General features: G+C 49.1%; 1 protein-coding gene across 3 annotated transcripts in view; it reads right to left on the bottom strand.

The window, feature by feature from the left end:
* LOC119170881 (lysine-specific histone demethylase 2) overlaps positions 1 to 24,815 on the bottom strand; it is a 215,402-nt gene that overhangs the window by 125,427 nt on the left and 65,160 nt on the right. For all 3 annotated transcript variants that reach the window (XM_037422162.2, XM_075886484.1, XM_075886483.1), the window contains one exon: positions 7,250 to 7,374. In XM_037422162.2, coding sequence (XP_037278059.1) covers positions 7,250 to 7,374 — 125 coding nt within the window. The remainder of the gene's footprint in view (positions 1 to 7,249; positions 7,375 to 24,815) is intronic.

Here is a 24,815-nt window from a genome sequence, read left to right as displayed (position 1 = left end):
TGAATAAAAAAAACTGTGCAGGTCAAGTTGGGTCATGACAAGTATGCTCATTTTTTTTAATATGCCACATATACTATACAAATTCCACTTGAAATTATTTGAACCAGATTATTATTTGCTTCAAATTCATTTCAAACTTAATATTCCCTATTCGCACAAGCCTGGCATAAAAAAAATATGAGTATGTTTATCATGACCCATCTCACTTGCGCAATATTCTTAAGCATTAAAAAAATACAAGCCCTGAGCAAATATCAGTTTACTGATTATGAGGAAAGTGGAACCAACTTGTACAATGGTAACAGGATCTGAATAGCACTAGGGAACAAGTTATAAGCAGTAAAATAAGTTACACCTCAAAATTTGCAATACTTTGCTCATATAAGCACGCATACCATGCTGTTAAACTTATATATATATATATTGTAGCGAAGCCTCCGAACTATGAAATGGGTCGAACTCTTGAGTACCTTCTAGTGGGGCTACCCAACAAGGACGCCGCTCGCGCTGAGAGCCCTTGCTTGGCTGTGACTGTCGCCATTGTGTATTCTCGCTCGTTGCCGGCTAATAAACGCCTTAACAATTTGGTGGAGAGTGCTGCGATCCCTGTCTATGCCTTTGGAGCTACGATCACGTACCCTGCCATCTACTATGTACCAAGACGCTTCTCAGCAAACGCCTCCTCCAATGCCACCCCCTTGTCCCGGTGTCCCCAGAATCCGCGATCCACCCATCTTCACTGGCGCTGATGGCACTGACGTGGAGGACTGGCTCGCCATTTACGACCGCGTGAGCGTCCCCAACAAATGGGACGAGGACGGCAAGCTGACCAACTTGGTGTTTTACCTTGCCGGCGTCGCCAGTTTGTGGTACAACAACCACGCGTCCGATTTTGCCACCTGGTCCGATTTCAAGACCGCAATCGTCAACGTCTTCGGCCGCCCTGCTGTTCGCAAGCTGCAAGCCGAGCAGCGCTTGCGTGAACGTGCTCAGGAGGCTGGTGAGTCATTCACCAGCTATATTGAAGATGTCCTCGACCTATGTAACAAATCCAATCACACCATGTCCGAGTCTGACAAGATCCGAAACATCATGAAAGGCATCGACGATGATGCCTTCACGATGCTGCTCGCCAAAAACCCCGGCATGGTGGCTGAGGTCATCACACTGTGCCAGAGCTACGAGGAGCTCCGCCGGCAGCGTTCGATGACCCGACGCTCCCCACCACGAGCTGCAACGCTTGCTGGCTTGGAGGCCAGTTGTGACCAAGTGGCGTTGATGGCAGAACTGAAGTCCTTTATCCGTGAGGAAATCGCGCGTCAGTTCTCCCTCCTGCCCTTTTCCCACCAACCTGCTGTTCAACAATCGGCTACTACCCTTCTCCCTCCCATCCGCCGAGCGATTGAACAGGAAATAGCGGAGGTAATGCCTGCTTACCACCCCCAACAGCCTCCGCCTCCTGCGTCCCTGAGTTACGCGCAAGTGGTCGCCAGGCCACCCCAAGTCGTTCAAGCACCCACCCCTCTGACCTACGCTGAAGCTGCTGCACGACCTCCGTCCGTTGCAGCGGGTATGCCCGCTACGTATGTTGACGTAACCCCTCAGCCTCAGCTTCAGTCCACCATGCAGCCACCGTTCCGCCCATCAGCCCTTGCGACATGGGTGAGACCTACCCCGGTGAACAGATGGCGCACACCCGACAACCGGCCCATCTGCTTTGCCTGCGGTTACGCCGGTCACGTGGCCCGTTATTGCCATCGCGTACAGCCGGCTCCAATTTCTTCACCTGTTGCTGGCCAACTCAGCCGTCCTTATCGCGAAGAACCGCCGTCTATGCCACCTCGACCTCGCCCAGGTCCATCTCGAAGATCACCGTCTCCACGACGCCGTTCCCTGTCTCCCATGCGGCCAAGTGCGGCAGCTCAAGAGCGGGAAAACTAGTCGTCGCAGTCCCTGAGGCAAGGACTGCGACGCTATCGCAATGTGAAAGCCCTCAGAGCAGCCCCTCGAATGTCATTGACGTGCTTGTGGACGGTGTTTGTGCATCGGCTCTTATTGACACTGGAGCTGCCGTATCAGTTATGGACGAAAAACTCTGCCGCTTACTTCGAAAAGTGACGACGCCACTTTCTGGGTTATCCCTCCGTACTGCAAGTTTGCACCGGATTCATCCTACAGCAGGGTGCACAGCTCGCGTTGTCATCCAGGACGTTCTGTATGTCGCCCAGTTCATCGTCATTCAGGCATGCTCTCATGACGTCATCCTGGGATGGGACTTTCTCTCCCGCTATGACGCCGTCATCCATTGTGCCGCCGCCGAAATTGAGCTCTCACTCTTCTCGCATTTGACGCCAGAAGACAGTCCCCCGACACTGAGCAAGATTCTAACGAAAGACGATACAACAGTGCCTCCAAACTCGACGACGGCTGTGTCTGTCTACTGCGCTGGTCTCTCCGACACCATTGGACTTGTTTCGCCATCTGACCGCGCTTGCAGCAGGAAAGGGTTGCTAGTACCTTTCGCGACCGTGCAGGTCAACCAGGGCAACACTGCTATTTTTGTAACCAACCCGTTCCCGTACGCTGTTACCTTGCTTCGAGGGGAATGTCTCGGCAGAGTGGAACCAGTCGACGACGCACAAGTCCTGGACGTACCCGATGACACGCGCGCTCCCAGGTCGTGTACCATCAATGCTGTTTCCACTTCTGATTCGTCGTCTGCTGATGTATTTGGCCCCTCCATCGCTGACAACCTTACGGCCGTACAGCGTACCCAGCTTCTGAACCTGTTGCGAGAATATCGTTCTTCTTTCGATGTCGGGCGAAGTTCTCTCGGTCGCACGTCCGTTGTTATGCATCGCATCGACACTGGTGCCCATCCACCTTTACGGCAACGTCCATATCGCGTGTCGCCTGCTGAACGTCGAGTAATTAATGATCAGGTTGACGATATGCTCCGACGCGACGTTATTCGGCCCTCCGACAGTCCATGGGCGTCTCCTGTTGTTCTTGTTGCGAAGAAAGACGGTTCTGTGCGGTTCTGTGTGGACTACAGACGGCTCAATAAGATCACTCGCAAGGATGTTTATCCACTGCCACGCATCGATGACGCGATTGACAGCCTTCATGGAGCCGATTTTTTTTCTTCTCTCGATCTGCGCTCGGGGTACTGGCAAGTACCCATGGCTGACGACGCTCGACCAAAGACCGCCTTCGTCACGCCAGACGGCTTGTACGAGTTTAACGTCATGCCGTTTGGTCTATGTAATGCACCTGCGACCTTTGAGCGCATGATGGACACCGTTTTGCGCAACTTGAAATGGTACACGTGCTTGTGTTACCTCGACGATGTCATTGTCTTTGCTCCGGATTTCTCCACGCATCTCCAACGTCTGAAAGAAGTTTTCGCACGTGTGAGCAATGCCGGCTTACAACTAAATCTGAAAAAGTGCCGCTTTGCAGCGCGGCAACTCACCATACTGGGGTACGTCGTGTCCAAAGACGGCATTCTTCCTGATCCTGCCAAGCTTCAGGCCGTGGCCGAATTCCCCAAGCCTGCGTCTGTCAAAGAACTGCGTAGTTTCGTGGGCCTGTGCTCATACTTCCGACGCTTCATACGAAATTTCGCCACGATCATATCACCGCTGACGAAGCTCCTTGGAAGCAACGGGCCCTTCAATTCGTGGTCATCCGAGTGCGACGACTCGTTCGCGAAGCTCCGCCATTTGTTGACGTCGCCTCCCATTCTACGCCACTACGACCCTACAGCCCCAACGGAGGTGCACACGGACGCCAGTGGAGTAGGCCTCGGCGCTGTCCTGGCGCAGCGAAAACCCGGATTCCCTGAATATGTCGTAGCATATGCAAGCCGTACGCTCACGAGAGCCGAGAAAAACTACACCGTCATGGAGAAAGAGTGCCTGGCGATCGTCTGGGCTCTTACAAAGTTTCGACCTTATTTGTATGGTCGCCCATTCGATGTCGTCACCGACCATCATGCACTATGCTGGCTTTCATCATTGAAGGATCCCTCAGGCCGTCTCGCCCGTTGGGCTCTTCGCTTACAAGACTACGATATCCGCGTGCTGTACCGCAACGGATGCCAGCATGCTGACGCCGACGCCCTCTCGCGCTCCCCTCTGCCTGAAGGTGATGTGCTCTGCTCAGTATCCTCGGCTGCTGTTTCTGCCATTGATGTTGACATCATCGCTACCGAACAGCGCAAGGATAATTGGATCGGCCTGCTCATCGACATGCTCTCTGATCCATCTGCAACGCCATCCACGCGTGCATTGCGTCGTCAAGCTCACCATTTCGCCATTCGTGACGGCCTCCTACACCGACGCAATTACGACGCCGACGGCCGGCAGTGGTTACTCGTGATACCCCGCAGTCTGCGGTCAGAGATATGTGAATCCTTCCATTCTGATCCGCAATGCGCGCACTCTGGGGTATTCAAAACCTACCATCGCATTCGACAACGCTATTTCTGGCGCGGGATGTACCGCTATGTGCAGCAGTTCGTTCGCTCTTGCCTCACTTGCCAACGCCGTAAACCGTCAGCCCACATGTCGCACGCCAGTCTACAACCGTTACCTTGCCCTGACCGTCCCTTTGGGCGCGTAGGTATCGATTTGTATGGACCACTTCCTCTGACGTCGGCTGGTAACCGCTGGGCCATCGTTGCCGTTGACCATTTAACGCGATACGCCGAAACCGCCGCTCTCCCTGCGGCTGCTGCGCGCGATGTTGCGTCCTTCCTGCTGCATCGATTTATACTGCGCCACGGACCACCCCAAGAGCTTCTCAGCGATCGAGGCCGTGTCTTCTTGTCGGAAGTCGTCGAAGCCATTCTGACGGAGTGCCATTCTGTCCACCGCAAAACTACTGCTTACCACCCACAGACGAATGGCCTCACCGAACGCTTTAACCGCACCCTCGGCGACATGCTTTCTATGTACGTCGCTGCCAACCACACTAATTGGGATAATATACTGCCCTTCGTCACCTACGCCTACAACACCGCCCCTCAGAGCACGACTGGTTTTTCACCTTTCTACTTGCTGTACGGAAGGCACCCGTCGCACACCATGGACACGATACTCCCGTACACGCCGGATCCATCTGAGTGTACACCTATTTCCGAGACAGCCAGGCTTGCTGAAGAGTGTCGCGAGCTTGCCAAGACTTTTACGACACAAGAACAAGAGCGGCAGAAGAGTATCCGGGATGGCTCCACCACTTCTGAGCCCACGTTCCTTCCTGGTGCGCTTGTATGGCTCTGGATCCCGACCTCTGCCGCTGGCCTCTCTTCCAAACTACGTCCCAAATACGAAGGCCCCTACCGTATCATCGAGCGCACCTCACCCGTCAACTATCTGATCGAACCCGTTGAACAATCTTCGGACATGCGCCGCCGTGGGCGAGACATCGTCAACGTTGAGCGCCTGAAGCCTTATTATGACCCGCTCATAATAACAAGCTGTTAGGTCGCCAGGCGGCTCCCTCTTCGACCCCGGGGTAATTGTAGCGAAGCCTCCGAACTATGAAATGGGTCGAACTCTTGAGTACCTTCTAGTGGGGCTACCCAACAAGGACGCCGCTCGCGCTTAGAGCCCTTGCTTGGCTGTGACTGTCGCCATTGTGTATTCTCGCTCGTTGCCGGCTAATAAACGCCTTAACAATATATATATATATATATATATATATATATATATATATATATATATATAAAACCACACAGTAGTAATGTGACAGTTGTTTAGCAATTGGTGTAGTTTTCCACTAAATGCTGCTTCCTAAGAGTTCTCATTGCTCTGTTCACCATACTGTTAATGACGTCAACGTTTGAAGCAGGCATGTCGGGCTTCTCCAGCACGAGTAGAATACCGTTTGGGAGATTTGCGAGCTCGGTGTGCAACACACCCTCCTTTTTCATGCGCTTTACCTACTTCCTGCTCATTAAGGCGGTTGAGGTGTATCTCTTCTGTCAGGTTGTTTTGTGCTATCGATGCCACAGGGCTAGTGGGAGGAGCCGTTGCACGCTTGGTGGGCACTTTCTCTTTCAGAACATGGCTGTTAGCTGCATGTTTTTTAAACCAGTTATTGTGATTACTTGTTTGTCATTTGATAATTATGTTATTTTACCCCAGTTTTCCACAATGCTAGCCTTGTTCCAGGTCTGTACGGACCATTTGATTTTGAACATGATCACACCACAAAATTTCCAATTCACAAGCATCTGGGCCCAGGCACACTTGATCATGAAGAGTGGCTTGTGCTATTCGCATTTACCCTGGGTACGTGGTTTCATGGCATAGCAGCACAGTGAAACACCCTTTTTAAGGGGTTGAGCGGGAGTGTAGAGCGAGGGGTTAGATGCCAGCAACATATAGTCATGTCACTCCGGGGGGTGTCGACAAGGTTTATTGACGTTTGAGCAACAGGACTCTAACCAAGCGCGTCGGTTGGGCTTGTCTTGTCTTGTCTCCTAGGAGATCTTGGCTCATACCCACATGGGGGATTGGCCACACTGTACCTCATAATAGATCATTTTTTGCAATGCTTGCTAAAAAAAATAATAAAGAGAAATTAGATAGGAACATTAATATTGTTCCTTTGAAAAAACGTGAAAAATTGCAGAAGAATGCGATAAACCAGAATATATAAAACAAATTAACAAGAATGAGGAAGGGGAAGAAAGAATTGTTTGCCAGAGCGGGCCCACATGCACTTCTTTCTTCTCTGTGGTCTGAGCCTTCACCTTGGCAGACGACCCACTACTAGAAGTAGGTGGCAATATTCCTCTTCAACAACAACAAAAAAAAGAGCATCGTTCCGATGCTGTAAGGTTATTGCGAAAAAGACCAAAACAAAGTAGTTTAAACAATGAAAAAGGGCACCAATAATCAAATGTTAGACGCGATAAGTTCACCAATGATGAGGCAATTGTCGGAGCACAAATAAAAAAAAAACACAAGAAAAATGGTCTTTTTTTGGAAATGGTCACTTTGGCAGAAAACCCACTTACTAGAAGTAGGTGGCATTATGTCTATTCGTTCGTTTTCCATACTACGAAATTTCGAAAACTTCAAAATCATGACGCAGAGAAATTCAAATACCGTAACATTCATTCAAATATTCAGTAAACATTGACGAGACATCTTATCATAGTATTTTCATTTTCTCCCAGTTGCCTAACCACGAAGGCCTCATACCTTGTGGTTTAGAGCGAGACAAAGTTGCTTGCCTGTTCTCGCGCATACTCGGGGAAGGCATCCATCTCGTAGGTCTCCATAATGTCCGGGTGGAAGCACAATGCCTTGCCTTGCTCTCCAGGACGATAGAAGGGTTGCAGAAGCTGTGACAGCTGCCCTGCAAATGCATGTGACACACTCAGGGGCCAATGTCAGAGGCCAGACACGCATTCTTATATACCTTGAAACCAATGAACCAAAAGGTTTAGAAATATGTCGCTGACATAACACCGAGAGAAGGAATGGGAGACGATACTGCGTAAATAAACGAAACGTATTTTTCTGTTCCCTCCAGGTTTCGTTGAATGAAAGCCTGCTGTACCTTATTTAAGAGGAGATGTGGCATTGAAATTCACATCATTAAGGGGAGATGCTACTCGATGGCACTTTTTTTTATATTCACCCTAGAGCAATGAAACTTGAACTGTTTATGGACCTTTTTATGCTGATTTCAAATATATAATTAGTTTTCTTGCAAGTTACATATTTTTAGCTCTGCAACATGACAAAGTGAAAACCTTAATTCTTTTGCCGCCTCTCTTTTCATTCCTAAACTTCCATAACTTTTTACCGTTCATAGTTCACATTGTTTGAAATAAAGTGTAGTATGCAAATAACTAATTAGGAAGCACATACAAAATATGTAATAGGTGTGAAAAATAAAGACGTAAAAAGTCCATAGTCCACCTACCCTAGTGAAGGTTTACATAAAATGTTTTATTGTACAATAAAGTACTGAAATTCAAACTGGATAACTGTATTTGTCATACTTTGGGAAAAACTAGGGCATAATTTCATGCAGATCTGAGCACTAGAAGTGCCCAGAAAAGGAGGGGCACACTGAAAAAAAAAAGGCAAAATTTGTGTTTTGAGAAAAACAGGTTGTAAAGTTAAAATTGAGTTTTATTTATGAAAGATATCATTAAATCTGATGAGATTTGCACACCAAAAAGAACAATCCTTCTTGTAGTGGCCACTGCCACTAAAATACGCCAGCACCATTAATTTGTCCCTCTCGGCTTTTTCGAGCAGACTCCTCACAGACAGGGCCATGAAACGCTTGCCAAACTTCCGCTCCATCCAACAGAGCCTTGTGCCAGCTGCAAGCCAGGAAGAAGTTTGAGAGGACTGTGAAATCTAAACTAAGTCCAGCGTCATGCCATTTTGCAGCCATGTTTGTGCCACATACCGTCGTACATAATGGCAATGTCGTCCCCGCAAAGTTCCTTCACTGCGAGCTCCTTCGACCTCGCGAGATTGGCGCTGACGTCGTCCATAGCCGCATCATGAACTTCCCGCCTGACAGGTGTGAATGACTTTTGAAGCATTGGCTTTTGCACGCCAACAACTGTCGCAAATCAGACCAGCTGCTCATAGCCTATTCCTACAGAGCGTGCCGTACAGAGCGGCAATGGCGTAGTGGTTAGAGCATCCGCCTCGCATGCAAGAGGTCCGTGGTACGAATCCTAGTGTCGCGCAGTTCCCAACTGGATAAAAAAAAAAAAAAAACTCCACGTGGCAATGGAACTGCATTAAGAGACCTGGGGTGCAGCCTCACCGGTAACCACCGCCGGTAACGCACTCCTTCACCAGAGAAGGATTGGCCACCCTGGTGCAGTATCTGGCCACTACCTTCCACACACATATGTCAATTAACTCACGGCCCTCAGTCCCCAGTAGCTGCGAAGCAACTGACAACGGCGGCGGTTAGATCTGCAAAGCAGCAGAGGGTGCTAAGAATCTGGACAGGCCCCCATTAGAACCTGAACCTGGCAACGTTTAACGCTAGAACCTTATCTAGTGAGGCAAGTCTAGCTGTACTATTTGAAGAGCTAGAGGGTGTTAAATGGGATATAATAGGGCTCAGTGAGGTCAGGAGCACAGATGAGGCCTATGGTACTGCAGAATGGGCACGTCCTTTGCTATCGGGGCTTAGCTGACAGAAGAGAACTGGGAGTGGGGTTCCTTATCCACAGAAACATAGCTGGCAGCACAACAGCTTTCACGTGCGAGCAATGGCTTTTTTCATTCCTAATGGAGATAAATACGCGAGAAAAACATTGTTCAGCTGCACTGCTCGACAAGACATGGACCCCACAAATAGGCTTCACAGCATATAAAAGCGTGAAGCGGCCAACAGCGGCCCTCAATCCGTACGTGCTAAGCCAGTCACGGCGCTCGAAAAACGCGCAGCAGCGTGCTTCTTTTTACTATTTCTTGCGCTGCATCAGCGAGGGAAATAGTTGTTATTTGAAGAGTGAGGCTCGACTCTTCGGCTCATGCAATCCACAATGGCGAGCGGCAACGCATCATCGGTGACAAGGTGCTCGAAGACTGCACACTTTGGACCTTTTAACAGGCACCGTGTGCTCTTTAGATGCAATTTTAAAGCATTTACAGTTAAGTCTCGACCTGTATTTTTTTTTTCATAACAGTAGAGGTACCAATCTTATCAGAACAGGCAAAAATAAAATATCGGTAATTTTGAAGAAAACCCGCATTTTTCGACCCGCGTCTTCCCTTAAGGGGAATAAAATAATTATAAAATTTTGCTAACACATGTAAATTCTTATTCTCATATGATAAGCGAAATTGTTTTTGAGCAACCTGTTATAACCTTTAATTACAACACTTCACAGTAACTTATAGTTCTCTCCAAATTATTTTTTTAGATTCAACATTTAGGTATACAATGATATTCCAAACAAGACCCCCCCCCCCCCCCATGCTCTGCAACAACGCGCCTTGGCAACAGTGCTTATGAATCTAATCCCAACCAATCCTGCTGGTGTATATTTCTGCAGTTCACTGCAGCCCAATTGTTGCGCGCATGCCCTGCGCCATTTGTTTCTTCATGTTTGTGGTGAGAGGTCAGCTATGCCTATGCAGTCCAAAAAAGTGGCACAGAAAATCAAAGTTATTTGATGGCATCAAGAAAGCGGAAAGAATGTGCACCACACGTCTAGATATTTCAAGCCCGACCGAAAGCAGATAGGGGAATGGGAGACAAATTTTGATAATTTGCTGCAGCTAAACTATGGGAAGGCAAGACTTGGACGGAAGCCTAATTACAATGCACCAGTGTTCAGCGAACACGTGGACGATGCGCTCTTCGAGTACTTTGAGCGCGAAAGAAGTGCAAGATGTGTCGTCAGCAACCGGACTCTTCCCGAAGAGGCCATCAGAATTGCCAACAGCATGCAGTTGGGAAACTTAGTAGCCTCCAGCCATTACATAAATCGCTGGAAAAAGCTGTTCGGTGCTAATGGGCCACGCTACGAACCAGAGCCACAAAACCACTGAGGAACTTTCAGAGGCAGCAAGTGCCTTTCGGTCTTTCGCGAACTCGGTGCGACCGTGCAACGGCTACATCATATATAACATGGCCAACATGAATCAGACAATAAAAGCTCAATGTATAAAAATTTAGTCCATGCACCCTGTGTTTTTTTTTCTGGCACAAAAATTTCACCTTCATCTTGAATTTTGGTGCCAATCCGGACAGCTCTCCTCACACAATCGCACACACGCACTTTGCCGGCGATTTCGACTTCGTTGAAAGGGGTGCTTGCTCGAAATTATACGGTATGCATGTTCACAAAGCCCCTTGTGTACCGTAAAGCTACTTTTTTTTTTAACGTTCAAATGAGCATATAAAAGCACAAACAATTTGAAGCATTCTGCGCACAATGTCTTGGTGGGAACTTTTGCAAAAATACAATTCTAAAAATTTGTACGATGTGCTGATGAAAACTGACAGATGCATAGCACTCACGAATGTTTCAAAACTAAATTGCACAAATGAGAACCTTTTGTCTTCATTACTTATATAATGGCTGTGGGATGACTGACGGCAGCTGCACGAAAAATGAGGGCTAACAAACGAGGGCTCAGTTTTATTCCACGGGAACAGTTACATAGTGTTACATCTAAAACCCGCTTGAAACTAGAGTAACCAAATCTCACTGTTGAGCGATTCTGTGGCATTCCAAGTTTTGCCTTGCTGACATCTTTTCAGGAGTTCCTTGAAGACCATTCCTGCCTGGACATGTGCAGGATGCTACAGCTTGTGTTGTGCAGGTGCCCATTTACCATAGGCCAGCGAACATGAGTCGACTCCCTCACACTCAGATTGCGCCATGAGTCTGAGTCCGGGAGAGTAATATTTTCATGATTCTGAGTCCGAGTGAGTTCATTGCTTGGAAAATTCTGGTGAGTCTGAGTCCCAGTGAGCCCAAAGTGCAGCATGTATTTCTTGAGTGAGTTGAACTTATGCCAACTTAAGATCCTTTCTATCTAGTGGTCTTTAGCATCACTATCAGCTTTACCTGAACTTGGACTCATGAGTCAACTGACTCACACTCAGATCGAGCCATGGGTCTGAATGAGTCCGGGTGAGTAATGTTTTGGTCAGTGTGAGTTTGAAGGTCGAAACACAAGTTTCATGAGTGAGTCTGAGTGAGCTCCACAAGTATTGCCGACCTATGTCTGAGGATGCTCAAAAATTGAACATGCACTAGGAGCTCACCCCAAGGCACAGTGCTTGTGAAGTGGCAAATCACCAGTCCAAGTTTTACAGTTAAAATTAGCTATGGTGGCCATCTACATGGCAGGCCCATCGTTTGGTAAGCTTTTGATGACCCAGCCACAATAGCTCATCCAATGTTTCAAGACAGGGCCAGAGTATAATTCAATGACACAGCCAACACCGATGGGGCTTTTGTGACACCTTGTTATCATAGTGACTTCACAAAGTGAGCATCTGGTTTTTTTTTTTCCTATGCTCTACTTTCCCCTTATGGCACTTGACAGTTTCGCACTTGTTCTCCATCTTTCTGCGGCTACAGAGGTACCTCCTGTTCGTTTCTTCACATTACTGCCAGATGGTGAAAAATCTCACGTAACACTCACCTATATTCTCATGCAGAACGTCAAATAAACATTTCATTCTCTCGCTCCAGGCAGAAGACTGTCGTCTTTCAATGACTTTTGCAGGGAAGCATGCATCTACGTGGTGATGTTTTTTTTAAACATCTCTTTTCCATCATCTTTTACTCCCCTTTCCCCAGCCTAGCTTAGCCAGCCGGTTTAAGAACTGCTTAACCTCTGTATGTCCAAGGTTCATGCTCATTTAAATGACAAAAATTCAAGGGTCTTCAAGGGCTTTCAACGCTATGTGTGCGAATTTGGAAGGACCAAATCGTCAGTCAGGAACTCAATCAATACATGTTCAGGGGAGGATAAAGGCTTGAAATAATTAGAATTAACCCAAAAAGGGTAACATCACTGGAGCGGACATGAAAAACATGGCTCATAATACAGTTTCTTTCTAGATAACTTTTAATCATAGTTTCTTAAAGTTGCGTAGGTAATCACTAGAGACCGTATATAGGCAAATGCATATTTCATTTCTTGCGTTGCTATCGTGTCACTTTGATTTATGAGCATAAATTAGATGTCAAAAGGAACTTTTACACTGTTTTTATAGCGCCTATTGCCGCGAACGTAATAACAGACAGCGAAAAATCGACGTCTTGCTCGCCCTCAGACCAGGAAGCAAAAAGCCCTCTTCTTTCTTCACTTCCAAGAGATTCCACCTACTGTTGATGGCTCATACCCATTACCTGTGACATTACTCCCTCTCCTCGAAAAGCATCGGCTCAATGCTGGTAATGAGCGTTGAGAAAAAAATAAGAAAGAAAAGATGCTACCACGGAATTCAACAACTCCACCGTAAGGAAAAAAAATGGGCTGGTGTCCTAGAAGTACTCAATAAAGAAAGGAGTTAGGACACAAGACAATAAAAAAAACGAAAAAGACGAAAAAAGAGCCATTGCATGGTAAGTTAGTCCACGTTCGATGGTTGACGTGAGAAATATGGCTTGAGCCTTGACACGTGCACCACATCACTTTGTGGAGACCGACGGGAACGTCTTGAGGTGCCCCCAGGGAGAACTTCATACGTAACGTCACTGAGTCGGCGCCGAACTTTGTAAGGGCCGAAGTAGCGCCGAAACAACTTTTCAGAGTGACCACGCTGTCGGATGGGAGTCCACACCCAAACTTCATTGCCTGGTTGGAAGGTAACCTCTCGGTGTGTAAGGTTGTAGCGGTGTGCGTCAGCAGTTTGGCGAGCCTGAATACGGCGTCGGGCGAGTTGACGGGCCTCCTCGGCGCGTTGAGCGAATAATGCAGCGTCCGCGTTGAACATGCTCAAGTTGTTGGGAAGGGGCATTGCGTCGAGCACTGTAGTGACCTCTTGACCATGAACTAAGCGAAATGGAGTGAAACCTGTACTCTCTTGGACTGCTGTATTGTGAGCAAAAGTCACGTAAGGGAGTATATCATCCCCAGTTCTTGTGATCAACGGCCACATACATTGACAGCATATCTGCAATGGTCTTGTTCAACCGTTCAGTGAGTCCGTTTGTTTGGGGGTGATAACCCGTGGTTTTCCGATGTTCTGTACCACTTAGTCTCAGCACTTCTTGAAGCATCTTTGCCGTGAAAGCTGTACCACGATCAGTAATTATCACAGCTGGCGCTCCATGACGAAGTACGATGCTGGTGACGAAAAACTGTGCGATTTCGGCTGCGGTAGCTTTGGGCAGGGCCTTTGTTTCGCTGTAACACGTTAAATGATCGGTGGCGACCACAATCCACCGGTTTCCAGACGAAGAGGTGGGAAATGAGCTGAGCAAGTCAATGCCAATTTGATGGAATGGTGTCTTCGACGTGGCGATAGGCTGTAGTAGTCCTGCTGGTCGGACAGGTGGAGTCTTACGGCGTTGGCAGTCGCGGCATGTGCGGACGTACTGCTTGACTGTCTTCGCGAGGCAGGGCCAGTAGTATGAGCGGCGAATTCTTTCCGATGTGCGCGTGTAGCCAAGGTGTTCGGATGATGGTTCATCGTGACAAGCATGCAAAATATCGCCCGAAGCGAGGTCGGCGCAACCAGTAGGTAAGTAGCCTGGGTATGGTCGAAATTTTTCTTATAGAGGACTCCATCCCTGATGCAGAACGAGGTCAGCGAACGTGCGAAGTTTCAAGGAAGGCTGCGTTTTCGGCCTTCGAGGTAGTCAATCAGCGGGCTTAGCTCCATGTCGTCGCATTGTTGTTGAGCCAAGTCGGTTGCTGATACAGAGGAAAGGAATGTGTCATCCTTTTCAACGTCCGCGTTCCTACTTCCAATTGGCGCACGTGAGAGACAGTCAGCATCAGAGTGTTTGCGTCCTGACTTGTGAATGACTGTAACGTCAAATTCTTGCAGCCGAATGCTCCCGCGTGCTAGATGACCGGAAGGGTCTTTGAGGTTGGCGAGCCAGCATAAAGAATGGTGGTCGCTAACTACCCTGAATGGTCGACCGTATAAATAAGGGTGAAACTTTGTTATAGCCCAAACAACGGCTAAGCATTCTTTTTCTATTGCAGAGTAGTTTTTCTCTGCAGATGATAGTGTTCGACTTGCATAGGCAATCACGCGCTCTACGCCATTTTGCCACTGAACCAGTACAGCTCCAAGTCCGACGTTGCTGGCATCCGTGTGTAGCTCTGTGGCAGCGTTGTCATCAAAGTGATCGAGTATAGGTGGGGCTTGGAGATGGTTTCGTAGCGTGTCAAAGGCGTGATGCTGATCATGACCCCAAACAAATGGTACGCCGTCTTTCGTAAGTTCATTTAGCGGTTCAGTGATTTTAGAAAAGCCTTAGACGAAGCGTCTGTAATATGCGCAGAGTCCCAGAAATCGGCGGAGGTCGCGCTTGTTCGTTGGGACAGGAAATGCGGCAACAGCTTTCGTTTTCTCAGGGTCTGGGTGTATACCGGCGTGGCTGACAACGTGACCGAGAAATTTCAGTTCCTCGAATGCAAAGTGGCATTTCTCAGGTTTGAGAGAAAGTCCAGCTGTTTGAATCGCCTGAAGAACTGCCTGTAAGCGCTGGACGTGCTGCTCAAACGTGTCCGAGAAGACGACCACATCGTCAAGATAGACAAGACACGATTGCCATTTTAGCCCAGAAAGAACCGTGTCCATCATTCTTTGAAAAGTAGCTGGCGCCGAGCATAAGCCGAAGGGAAGGACCTAGAACTCGTAGAGTCCGTCAGGAGTAATGAAGGCGGTCTTTTCGCGGTTACGCTCATCAACAGATATTTGCCAATAGCCGCTGTGTAGATCCATGGAAGAAAAGTAACGAGCATGGCGAATGCGGTCCAGCGAGTCATCTATTCGTGGTAAAGGATACACGTCTTTTTTCGTGATCTTATTCAACTTTCGGTAGTCGACGCGAAATTGCAGGGTACCATCTTTTTTTTCTTCACTAACACAACAGGGGACGCCCAGGGACTGGTCGATGGCTGCATGACATCGTCCTTGAGCATCTGCTGGACCTGTTGGCGTATAACGTCTTGTTCTTTTTGCGAGACTCTGTAGGCATGCTGTCGAATGGGTCTCTCGGTAGGCTCGGTGATGATACGATGCTTGGCAAGCGGTGTTTGGTTAACTTTCGAAGTCGTAGCGAAGCAGTCCCGAAATGAGCCGAGTAGCTTCAAAAGACGTTCCCGTTGTGCGGACGGTAGGCCCTGGTTTACGTCGAGGGCGCTTGGGAATGTCATGGCGGAATCGTCGCACGACGAAAGAGCAGATAATGTTGAGGAAGCAGGGACGTCGGCAATACCCTCAAGGTATGCGATCGCAGTGTGTTTGGTAAGATGGCGATACTCCTCGCTGCAATTCCTGACTAATAGGCAAGCCTGCTTTCTACTGGGCTGAACAATACCTCGGGCAACGCAGATTTGTTGTGCAAAAAGTGGGGACAAATTTATTTCTGCAATTACAGCATCGGGAACGTCTTGGTCACATTCAACGTTGATAAAAAGGCTGCTGTGGGGAGGTAGAGTAACAGATTCGGAGGATACACGTAGGGCAGCCTTCGATGAGTGGGCGTTTTCAGGTTTAGGATGAAACGAGTCCTCGAACGACACCTGCAAGTCTCGTAGGTCAATAATTGCGCCTTGTTCGCGAAGAAAGTCCAGTCCCAGAATGAGTGGACGGGAGCACACAGGTAATACAAGGAAAGACCCTGTGAACGTCGAAGCACGGACTCGAACACGGGCTGTGCACATTCCCGTCGGTGTGACGAGGTGGCCCCCTGCCGTGCGCAACGGCGGTCCTTGCCAAGGGGTAGTTACCTTCCTCAGTTAGGATGCCAGGGCGCTGCTCATAACCGAATAATCGGTGCCGGTGTCGAGGAGGGCAGTGACGATGTGATTATCGACGTGTACGGTGATGTCGGCGGAAACAGTCTTATGACTTTCGGAAACGACTGGAAAGTCAGAACGGTCTTCGTCGGGTCTTTGCGTAGAGGGAGGCTCTTTGACAGTTCGTTGGGACGCGGCTTCACCCCCAGGAGCAGCGGTTTCTAGTTTCCCCTGTGGGGACTCGGTGACCGGCCTCTGAAAGGAGCATAGGATGACGAGGGTATGCTAGGTGACGTGGGGCGGCGAGGTGATGGTGATCGTGATTGGGGGCGTTGACCAAGGCGAGGAGCTTGCTGGCCCGTAAGGTACGCTTCGATGTCGCGGGGACGCTCACCATAACACGGGCACTGAGCATCAGGGTGAAAGCCACGGAGACCAAGTTGGCGGTACTGGCAATTACGGTAGACGTGACCCGCTTCGCCACAGTGGTAGCTAAGTGGACGGTTATCTGACGTACGCCACACGCTGGCCTTTGTGGCGTTCTGCCGCGATACAGACGGACGATAAGTTGGTGCACTCGGAAACCTTGAGGCGGGTGGCGGAGTCGAAGAGGTGCCCTGGAATCGATGGCTAGCCTGATCCATTGTCCCCATGGTGGCATCAGGGCCATGTGGTGCAGGAGATCGCAGAGCCGCCGCATAAGTCAGCACAGTGGCCTCAGGCCTTGTTGGCACGAGTGGGGTGACCACCTGTCGGATCTCATTTCGGATTAAGTCTGCGAGAGCACTTACGGGTGGTTGGGGTCCCGCTGCTTGGAGTTGGCGCAGCTCGTCCCGCACGACACTTCTTATGAACTATGCGAGGGCATGCCTCTCGCTGTCAGCCCCGATAAAGCATGCAGAAGGGGTCACGTCGTGGCGTTCATACTGTGACGACCGATACTGGAGAGTACGCTCCATTGTGGTTGCCTCATTTATAAACTCAGCAACAGTCGTCGGTGGATTGCGCACGAGTCCGGCAAAGAGCTGCTCTTTTACACCACGCATTAAATGCCGCACCTGCTTTTCCTTGGACATTGCAGGGTCAGCACGCTTGAAGAGTCGAAACATGTCCTCGACAAACATCGAAACTCTCTCGTTGGGTCGTTGGTTCCGAGACGAGATAGCCTGCTCCGCTCTCTCTTTCCTTTCAGTGCTGCAATACGCATCACGAAACTGTCGGCTGAACTCTTGGCACGTCGCAAAAGAACCTTCGTGATTCTCATACCACGTTTTGGCAGAGTCTTCTAACGCAAAGTAAACTCTCCGCAGCTTGCGGGCTTCGTCCCATTCGTTGATGTTGGCAACTCGATCGAAGTGGTCAAGCCAGTCATCAACATCTTCATAAATGTCTCCATGAAATGAGCGTGGTGTTTGCGGCGCATGAAAAACATGCGGGAGAAAAGAATAGGCGTCGTTGGTTTGACTTGCCTGGTTGGTAGTTGAAGTTGCCATCTCGTCGTGAGAGAGGGGCCCGTATTCGGAAGATAGTCCTCACAGGCGGCGACTGCTTCTTGCCGTGGGAGTTGTAGCTGTCTCCAAGTAGCTCGGTGTGTCGGCTAAAAATCTGCAGCTGAGGCGCATTTACCCAGCACCTCCACCAGTGCCGCGAACGTAATAACAGACAGCGACAAATCGATGTCTTGCTCGCCCTCAGATGATGATGATGATTCCACAGTCATGGCTTGTACCCACTCAGGGGGATTGGCCAAGAATAGATTACTTAATTCAGTAAGATTTTTTTTTTCCCCCTCAGACCAGGAAGCAAAAAGCCCTCTTCCTTTTTCCCTCCCAAGAGATTCCACCTACCGCTGATGGCTCATACCCATTATTTGTGACACCATAAATGCCTGTTTTCGATGTTGGTGCCAAAATTTCTATAAGTACCCATAAATGCCTATATGAATGCTATTTAAAGGGGCCCGGCAACACTTTTTGAGCATGGTCAGAAAACGCTGCCGATCGGTAGTAGAGGCTCCCGACAACATGCGAGCCAAATATTACAACACAGCATGCGGCCTGGAATTCACAATAAATTATCAACATGAGCTAAAAATTGCTTTCTCTTCTATCAACAAATGACAGAGGATGCTCAAAAATCACGCAAAGCAAGCTTATCTATCTGCCTAGCAAGCTTATCTATCAGCTATTGCCTGATTTGAACATGGCGCACTCTGTCGTTATAGAGATCGCTGCAGGAGGCCGCGACTTGTTCACGCAGGCGCGTGCTATCACACTTAAAAAGTCGAGTACTCGAAAAAAAACAAGTGCTCAAGGTCACGAGGCACGGGCGACGTAGTTTTTTTGTCCCGACCATTCCTCCCTGCTTAGCTGCCAGCGCTTTTGTCGGGACAAGAAAAGGGAGAAAGTAATTGCAGCATGCGACAAATCTTTGTAACTCCACTTGCACAGGACAGATTCGTAAAGGGGCTCTGCGACACTATTTGAGCATGTATTTTTAATAGGTTCTTTTGGTGCTGTAAGCCACGCCAATATCCTTGCGCACATGGCAAGGCCGAAATCGACGCTGTTATAATTTTAATCCGCAGACAAACAGCGACCCATGTTGGCTATTTTTGTTATGGAAAGTGACGTAATGTCATGTGATGTGACGACAAACATCACTCGCTTTTGAGTGGCTTGACGCGAGAGATTGCATACAATACATGTATTCATATGGTGGTAGCTAGACCACAAGAGTGATTGCTAAAACAGCAAAAACCTTTTTTATACTGTCTCAGAAAGAAATCATTCCTGTTTTTAAGTGGTGTATTTTGAGAACAACAAACACAGCACTTGCCCTGCGAATGAGGCTATGGTACGCCATAAACTAAAAGTGGAAACGCATGCCGCGTCTTTAGCAAGCCAAAATGTGATAGGTGGTGGGCGCTGGCGTTGCCGTAGAATGTGTCCTGCGTGCAAGCCAAGGAGCGACCCCGCCCGAAGCGTGTATGTGTATCTTACACAGTGTGACCATGGGAGCGTCTGCTACTCATCCCACGTGGTTCGTAGTAACTATGCTAATGTTGCCGTCAAAAAGAGCGATAGCGAGGTATTGTGTCAAAGCCACCATGAGGTGACATTTCTGAAACATTTTTTTTAAGACACGCGCTGTGAGTGAAAGCGGTCTTTGACATCAGCAGGCAAGTGAAATGTGGAAGAGAACGTTTCTGGTCGTTGTCTGCTCAAGTTTTGAATTTTGAGGACTCATAACTTCACTTTCTGTGCACCAATTTTCATCATTTTTGTTGCATTTGTCTCAGTAATCATCGCTACACGCGTTCCAGTGCTAAATAAGGCTGTCCAAAACGTGTCGCAGGGCCCCTTTAAATTTTTTGTGGCGATTAAATTCGTAAGACAATAAGCTCTTCCAGTGAACTCATTCCATGGCTACTTGAAAAAGTGTTTCGTGGCCCCTTTAATTTCAAATGTTGCTTCCGAGTAGAGTTGGAGACCAGTATTCATGCCACCAGGCAAAACTAAGCTTTCAAAATTCTAAGGGGTGCAACCTATCATCATCATCATCATCATCATCATCAGCCTGACTACGTCCACTGCAGGACAAAGGCCTCTTCCATGTTCTGCCAGTCAACTCGGTCCTGTGCTTGCTGCTGCCATTTTATACCCGCAAACTTCTTAATCTCATCTGCCCACCTAACCTTCTGTTTCCCCCTAACCCGCTTGCCTTCTCTGGGAATCCAGTCAGTGCAACATTTTCAGCATCACAAATAATGTGCTTTGCATTGTGTGACAATGATCATTCAAAAAAATTAAAATTCAAGAATTTTGAAGGATTCGCGAAAATTCCAGCACTTTCGAGGCCTTGAAAACAAGCTCTTAAAAATCGAGGGTTTTTTAGGACCCGCATGAATGTTGTTCTGCTTACTTGTTTCTTCCTCCTCCTCTTCCCGTCGTATTCATTCCCCTCTGCCTGCATATGCTGGGACATGCTCCTATTCAGGGTCTCTTTTTCTCTCCTCCGCTTCCTTCAACCACTCGCGCCAAATGGTGTAAACTGGCTGGCGCATCTTATTCCAGTGCTGCCAGCAGTTGCTTTCTAGAAGTTAGTTGAACCAAAAAACTAGCTTTCGAAGCAGCTTCAAAAGATCAATTCTGCCCAGTAACACGAATAAAGGTCTCAGACTATACAGTAAAAGCTCATTAATTCAAACCGCAAAGAGAAGCCACCTCAGTTCGAATTAACGGAAGTTGGAACTAACAAAAGTGAAGAACAACAATACTAAACTGCGAATAGGGCATAACAATTTATTTTTTGAAAAAATCTGTGAGCGCGATTTGCCTTCTTTCCTTGAAGGCGACAGCCAGCACTTTTTGCTGGCTGTCGAGCGAATTTGGCGGAAGGCTTTTTCTCTGCCTTCTTCAAAACTTAAGAAAAAATGGGCGTCATTCAATCTGGCCATGACTTTGCAACAGAGGGCCCAGCTAGTGCTTCGTCTTTCTCCTCATCATCGTCACTGGCAGCGACAGGTTCTGCACTTCTCACCTGACATATTATGTCGCCATCCGTGAGTGCACCACACACCACTGCACTTGAGTCCACATTGACGTAGTCCGCAAAGCAGACGTTTTCCAAAATGTCCGCCATGGGGGCGGTGACCCCGTGTTCGAGCACTGGTGGCTCGTCAGCTTGCAGAGCTTCTGTGCTGAAGCCACAGTGGCGAAAGCAATTTGCTGTCGTAAACGCTCTCACTTGCTCCCAAGCACGCACAAGCATGTGTAGTACACTTCAGAGCGTCACTTGGTAGTTATTTCACAAAATATTTTGTTCCGACATATGACGCCATTAAAATGATTTTAAATCATTTTAATGGCGTCATATCTCTCTTAATGGCGTCATATCTGCAGTCTCTGTCTCGGGCGTGCGTCGTACACGCACGCCCGAGACAGAGACTGCAGAGAAGGCTGGGCGAAGCTACGACCCGCCCGATTTGATGATGATGATGATAGGTGGCTGTTCACTTTGAATCGGGTGGTCACAGATAGTGTGACCTAGCCGGTAAGAAAAGAAAAAAAGAAGAAAGAAGAAGGCGAGAAATAGAAAGTCTCGGAAGAGACATCAGGGCACACACTTGTCACATAAGCCTTTCTGCACTATATAAGTGCCGTGTCTGTCCTGTCAGTCCCTATTGCATCGTAGCCTTCCACCACATTTGTAGACGAGCCTTTGTTGTCGCCACGGCAGTGGCGTCGTTGGCGTCATGATCTTCTGCTGCAAATCCAAGCGCTTGAGGCAGAGTGGTGCCCTCTGCTGGACGTGGAGAAAGACGGGCGCAATCCAGAATCAGGATGCTCAGCCGTCTCGTTCGTTTCGGAGCAGCAGCGACAGATAGCAGCTTGAACCTGTGGGTGCTGATCGAAACGACGATGGTACGTGAGCGTACGCAATGCTCCTGCACGTGCCTCAAACAGCAGAGCACTGCCTATGCTGTTGTCATGGAGTTTTTCCCTGCCTAGTTCAGCCTTGTATTTGCCATACATCCGCAGGGTAGACTTACGCAGCACTCCTGATCGCCATTGGGCGCTTTCCACCTGTCGGACATGAGTGCGCACTGAACGTGGTTTGAGGCCTTCGGGTGAGCCACTGTCTGTTTCGCCGAAGAAGCCGAATTTCCCACGCAGCCGGTGAACTCTATTCGACCACTGGGTCCGAATACCCTTGAAGGAGAGGTACCGGAAAATGCGCCTGGCCCACCGTGAGTCGCTCAGACACCGGAGGCAGGCCTCAAACGCTATTTTGCTACACGCCTCCCTGGCTTCGAATGATGACCAGCCGATGTCTCCCTGGACTGCCTCCGTGGCCACCCTTCCATGACAGCCGAGGGCCATGTGGCCCACCTCTTTCTGCGCACGCTCAAGCCATTTGCGGGTGCTCGTCGGTAGGCACAGGACAGCGTTTGCGAAAGTGAGGCAAGGCACATGTACCGCTTTCCATAGCTCGCGTACAATTACATACCGGTTGAAACACCACAGGCAGCACTTCTGTAGGGTGTCGATCGCTCGTTGTGACAACTGCCTCATCTTGGCATCGTGGACGTCGTAACACTCTCTATCACAAAGTGTCACCCCGAGGTATCGGTACTTGGTGCTGCGAGGGATCGGCTGGCCATTCGATAGCACCAGCTCGCGTTTGTCCGCTGACCCGGAAAAACGTAGCACCGCCGTTTTTTTCGCATTGAACGTCAGTTTCAGTGACGCCAGGTAGTGGGCAGATATGTCTATGAGGTTCTGCAGCTGATCGGTGTTTTCCGCTAAGAGCACGAGGTCATCCGCAAAGACCAGTCCTGGTAGTGTCCAGACCTGTGGCGACACAGCGTATTGGAATCGTAGCGCAAAGCCAAGGCCTGAACCAATGAGGTCCCGCTCTAGCCCCGCAGTGTAAAGCATGTACAGTAGCGGGGAGAGCGGACACCCTTGTTTCAGACCTCGGCGAACCGACACTGGCTCCGTACTGATCTGGCCAAAAGTCGCAATCACCATGTTGTTGCTGTAAAGACGCTGTAGGAGGTTGATCCACGTTGGCGGCATGTCGATATTCTGCATGCGGCTGAGCAGTAGATCGTGTGGAACGCTATCGTACGCTTTCGCCATATCCAAAAAGCAGGCCACCAGACCACGGGACTCCTTTCTTGCGATCTCAATGAACTGTGTGAGGACAAACAGGTTGTCGTCCAGGCGTCGTCGTTCCCCGAAGCCATTTTGTAGCTCAGAGAGGAGCCCATTCGCCTCTGCCAATCCGTTCATCCAGCGTTTCAGCACCTGGGCGAATACCCTGTACATAACGCTGGTTACTGTGATGTGTCTGTGGTCGCTGAGGAAGCTAGCATCTACTCCTCGTTTCGGCACCAGACACACGACTTTGGAGCCAGTCAGCTGGTATCGGGTCCCCTTGAACGATGCCTGTGTAGATCGTCGCCAGGTGTTCCCGGGCTCATTCGCCAAGGCACTTCACGATTCCTGCCGCAATTCCATCTAAGCCTTTTGCTGTCTTGGAGCTAATTTTGGAAATAGTGCGATCGATGGCCAGTCGTGTCACTTTCCATAGGCTGTCTTTGGGATTAGCAGTCCCGCATGCTGTGGGAGAAGTGGTCGAGTCGTGGGGTTGAGTGCTGTCGTATATCCCTCAAATTTGGGCGGTAAGATGTCGCGCAATATCTTCCATCTTTTCTTTCGTGTTCTTGTCCCGAAGTTCACACACGGGCGCTTTGCGGTCGAGCGATGCCATGTATGACCAGAATTTGCCCATGAAGTTTTTTCCGGCAGCCATCAGCGACTGCAGAATTTGCTGATTGTTCGCCGTGACTTTTCTCTGAACAATCTGTTGCATCTCCCTTTTGCAGTTGATGTAATTGACCCAGCTCTGTTGTGCTGCTGTGGGACCGAGAAATTTGACAGCTCGCCGGTGAGCTCTGTTCGCGGCCCGTCATGCTTCGAGAGCCCTCTTCACTTCATTGTCCCACCAGGCACTGTGTTGTCGCCCTTTCCCCCTCTTTGGGAGGAATTCACGCTTTTGCATGATCTGACAGAGGTCCGAGATATATTCGTCGTACGTGGCCAGAGACAAATGGAGTGTGCTTTTTTCAAATTGTTGCGCAACAGCCTCGTACGCAGTTGCCGGTAGGTACTTTTGGGCGCTCGCGGCTGGCGCTGTATAGCTGCATTGTCGGAATGCGGACGTTGATAACGATATTTTTATGCGATTATGGTCGCTCCCAAGACTGTGGTCGCCAGCCTCGTCGACGTATACCCGAGACGTATGCACGGATAGTTTGCGTGACATCAGGACGTAGTCGATGATAAACTTGTTGTTCCTCGCGCACCATGTGAAAACACTATCACAGTCACTGTGCAAGTTGGCCACCTCGAGGGACAAATCTTCGGCCAATTGTAGCATGAGAGATCCAGCACTTCTCAGCACCATTTGCTGCGAGCTGGTCATGCCACCTGTCGTCTAACAGTGACAACTACGCAGGATTTTCAAAGGTTCCGAGATTAGCGCTTAGAAAAAAAAAAAAACAGATCTTGGAGGTTACGTAGGACGGAGAGCAGGCAGCCTCCGAGAGAGAGAGATTGTGGGGGGAGGGGGGTGAAGAGTAAGTGGGGCTATTTTCTGCGCTCCGGCCTCCGTGCCATTTTTCCGTTTTTCTCTCCGCTCCCTGTCAACGCCGACTCGTAACTCGGCACCCGCCCTATCGAGTGACTAGCCAAGCCGCCGACGCGGTGGCACGTAGTTCGAATTATCTGCGGCGGAACTGACTCGCGTTCAAATTAACGGGCTCTTTTATTCATAGGCTTGTATAGAGCTTGG

The sequence above is a fragment of the Rhipicephalus microplus genome, chromosome 2 (genome assembly GCF_043290135.1).
Source record: "Rhipicephalus microplus isolate Deutch F79 chromosome 2, USDA_Rmic, whole genome shotgun sequence".
Lineage (NCBI taxonomy): Eukaryota > Metazoa > Arthropoda > Arachnida > Ixodida > Ixodidae > Rhipicephalus > Rhipicephalus microplus.
This window is presented reverse-complemented; position numbering and strand designations above follow the sequence as displayed.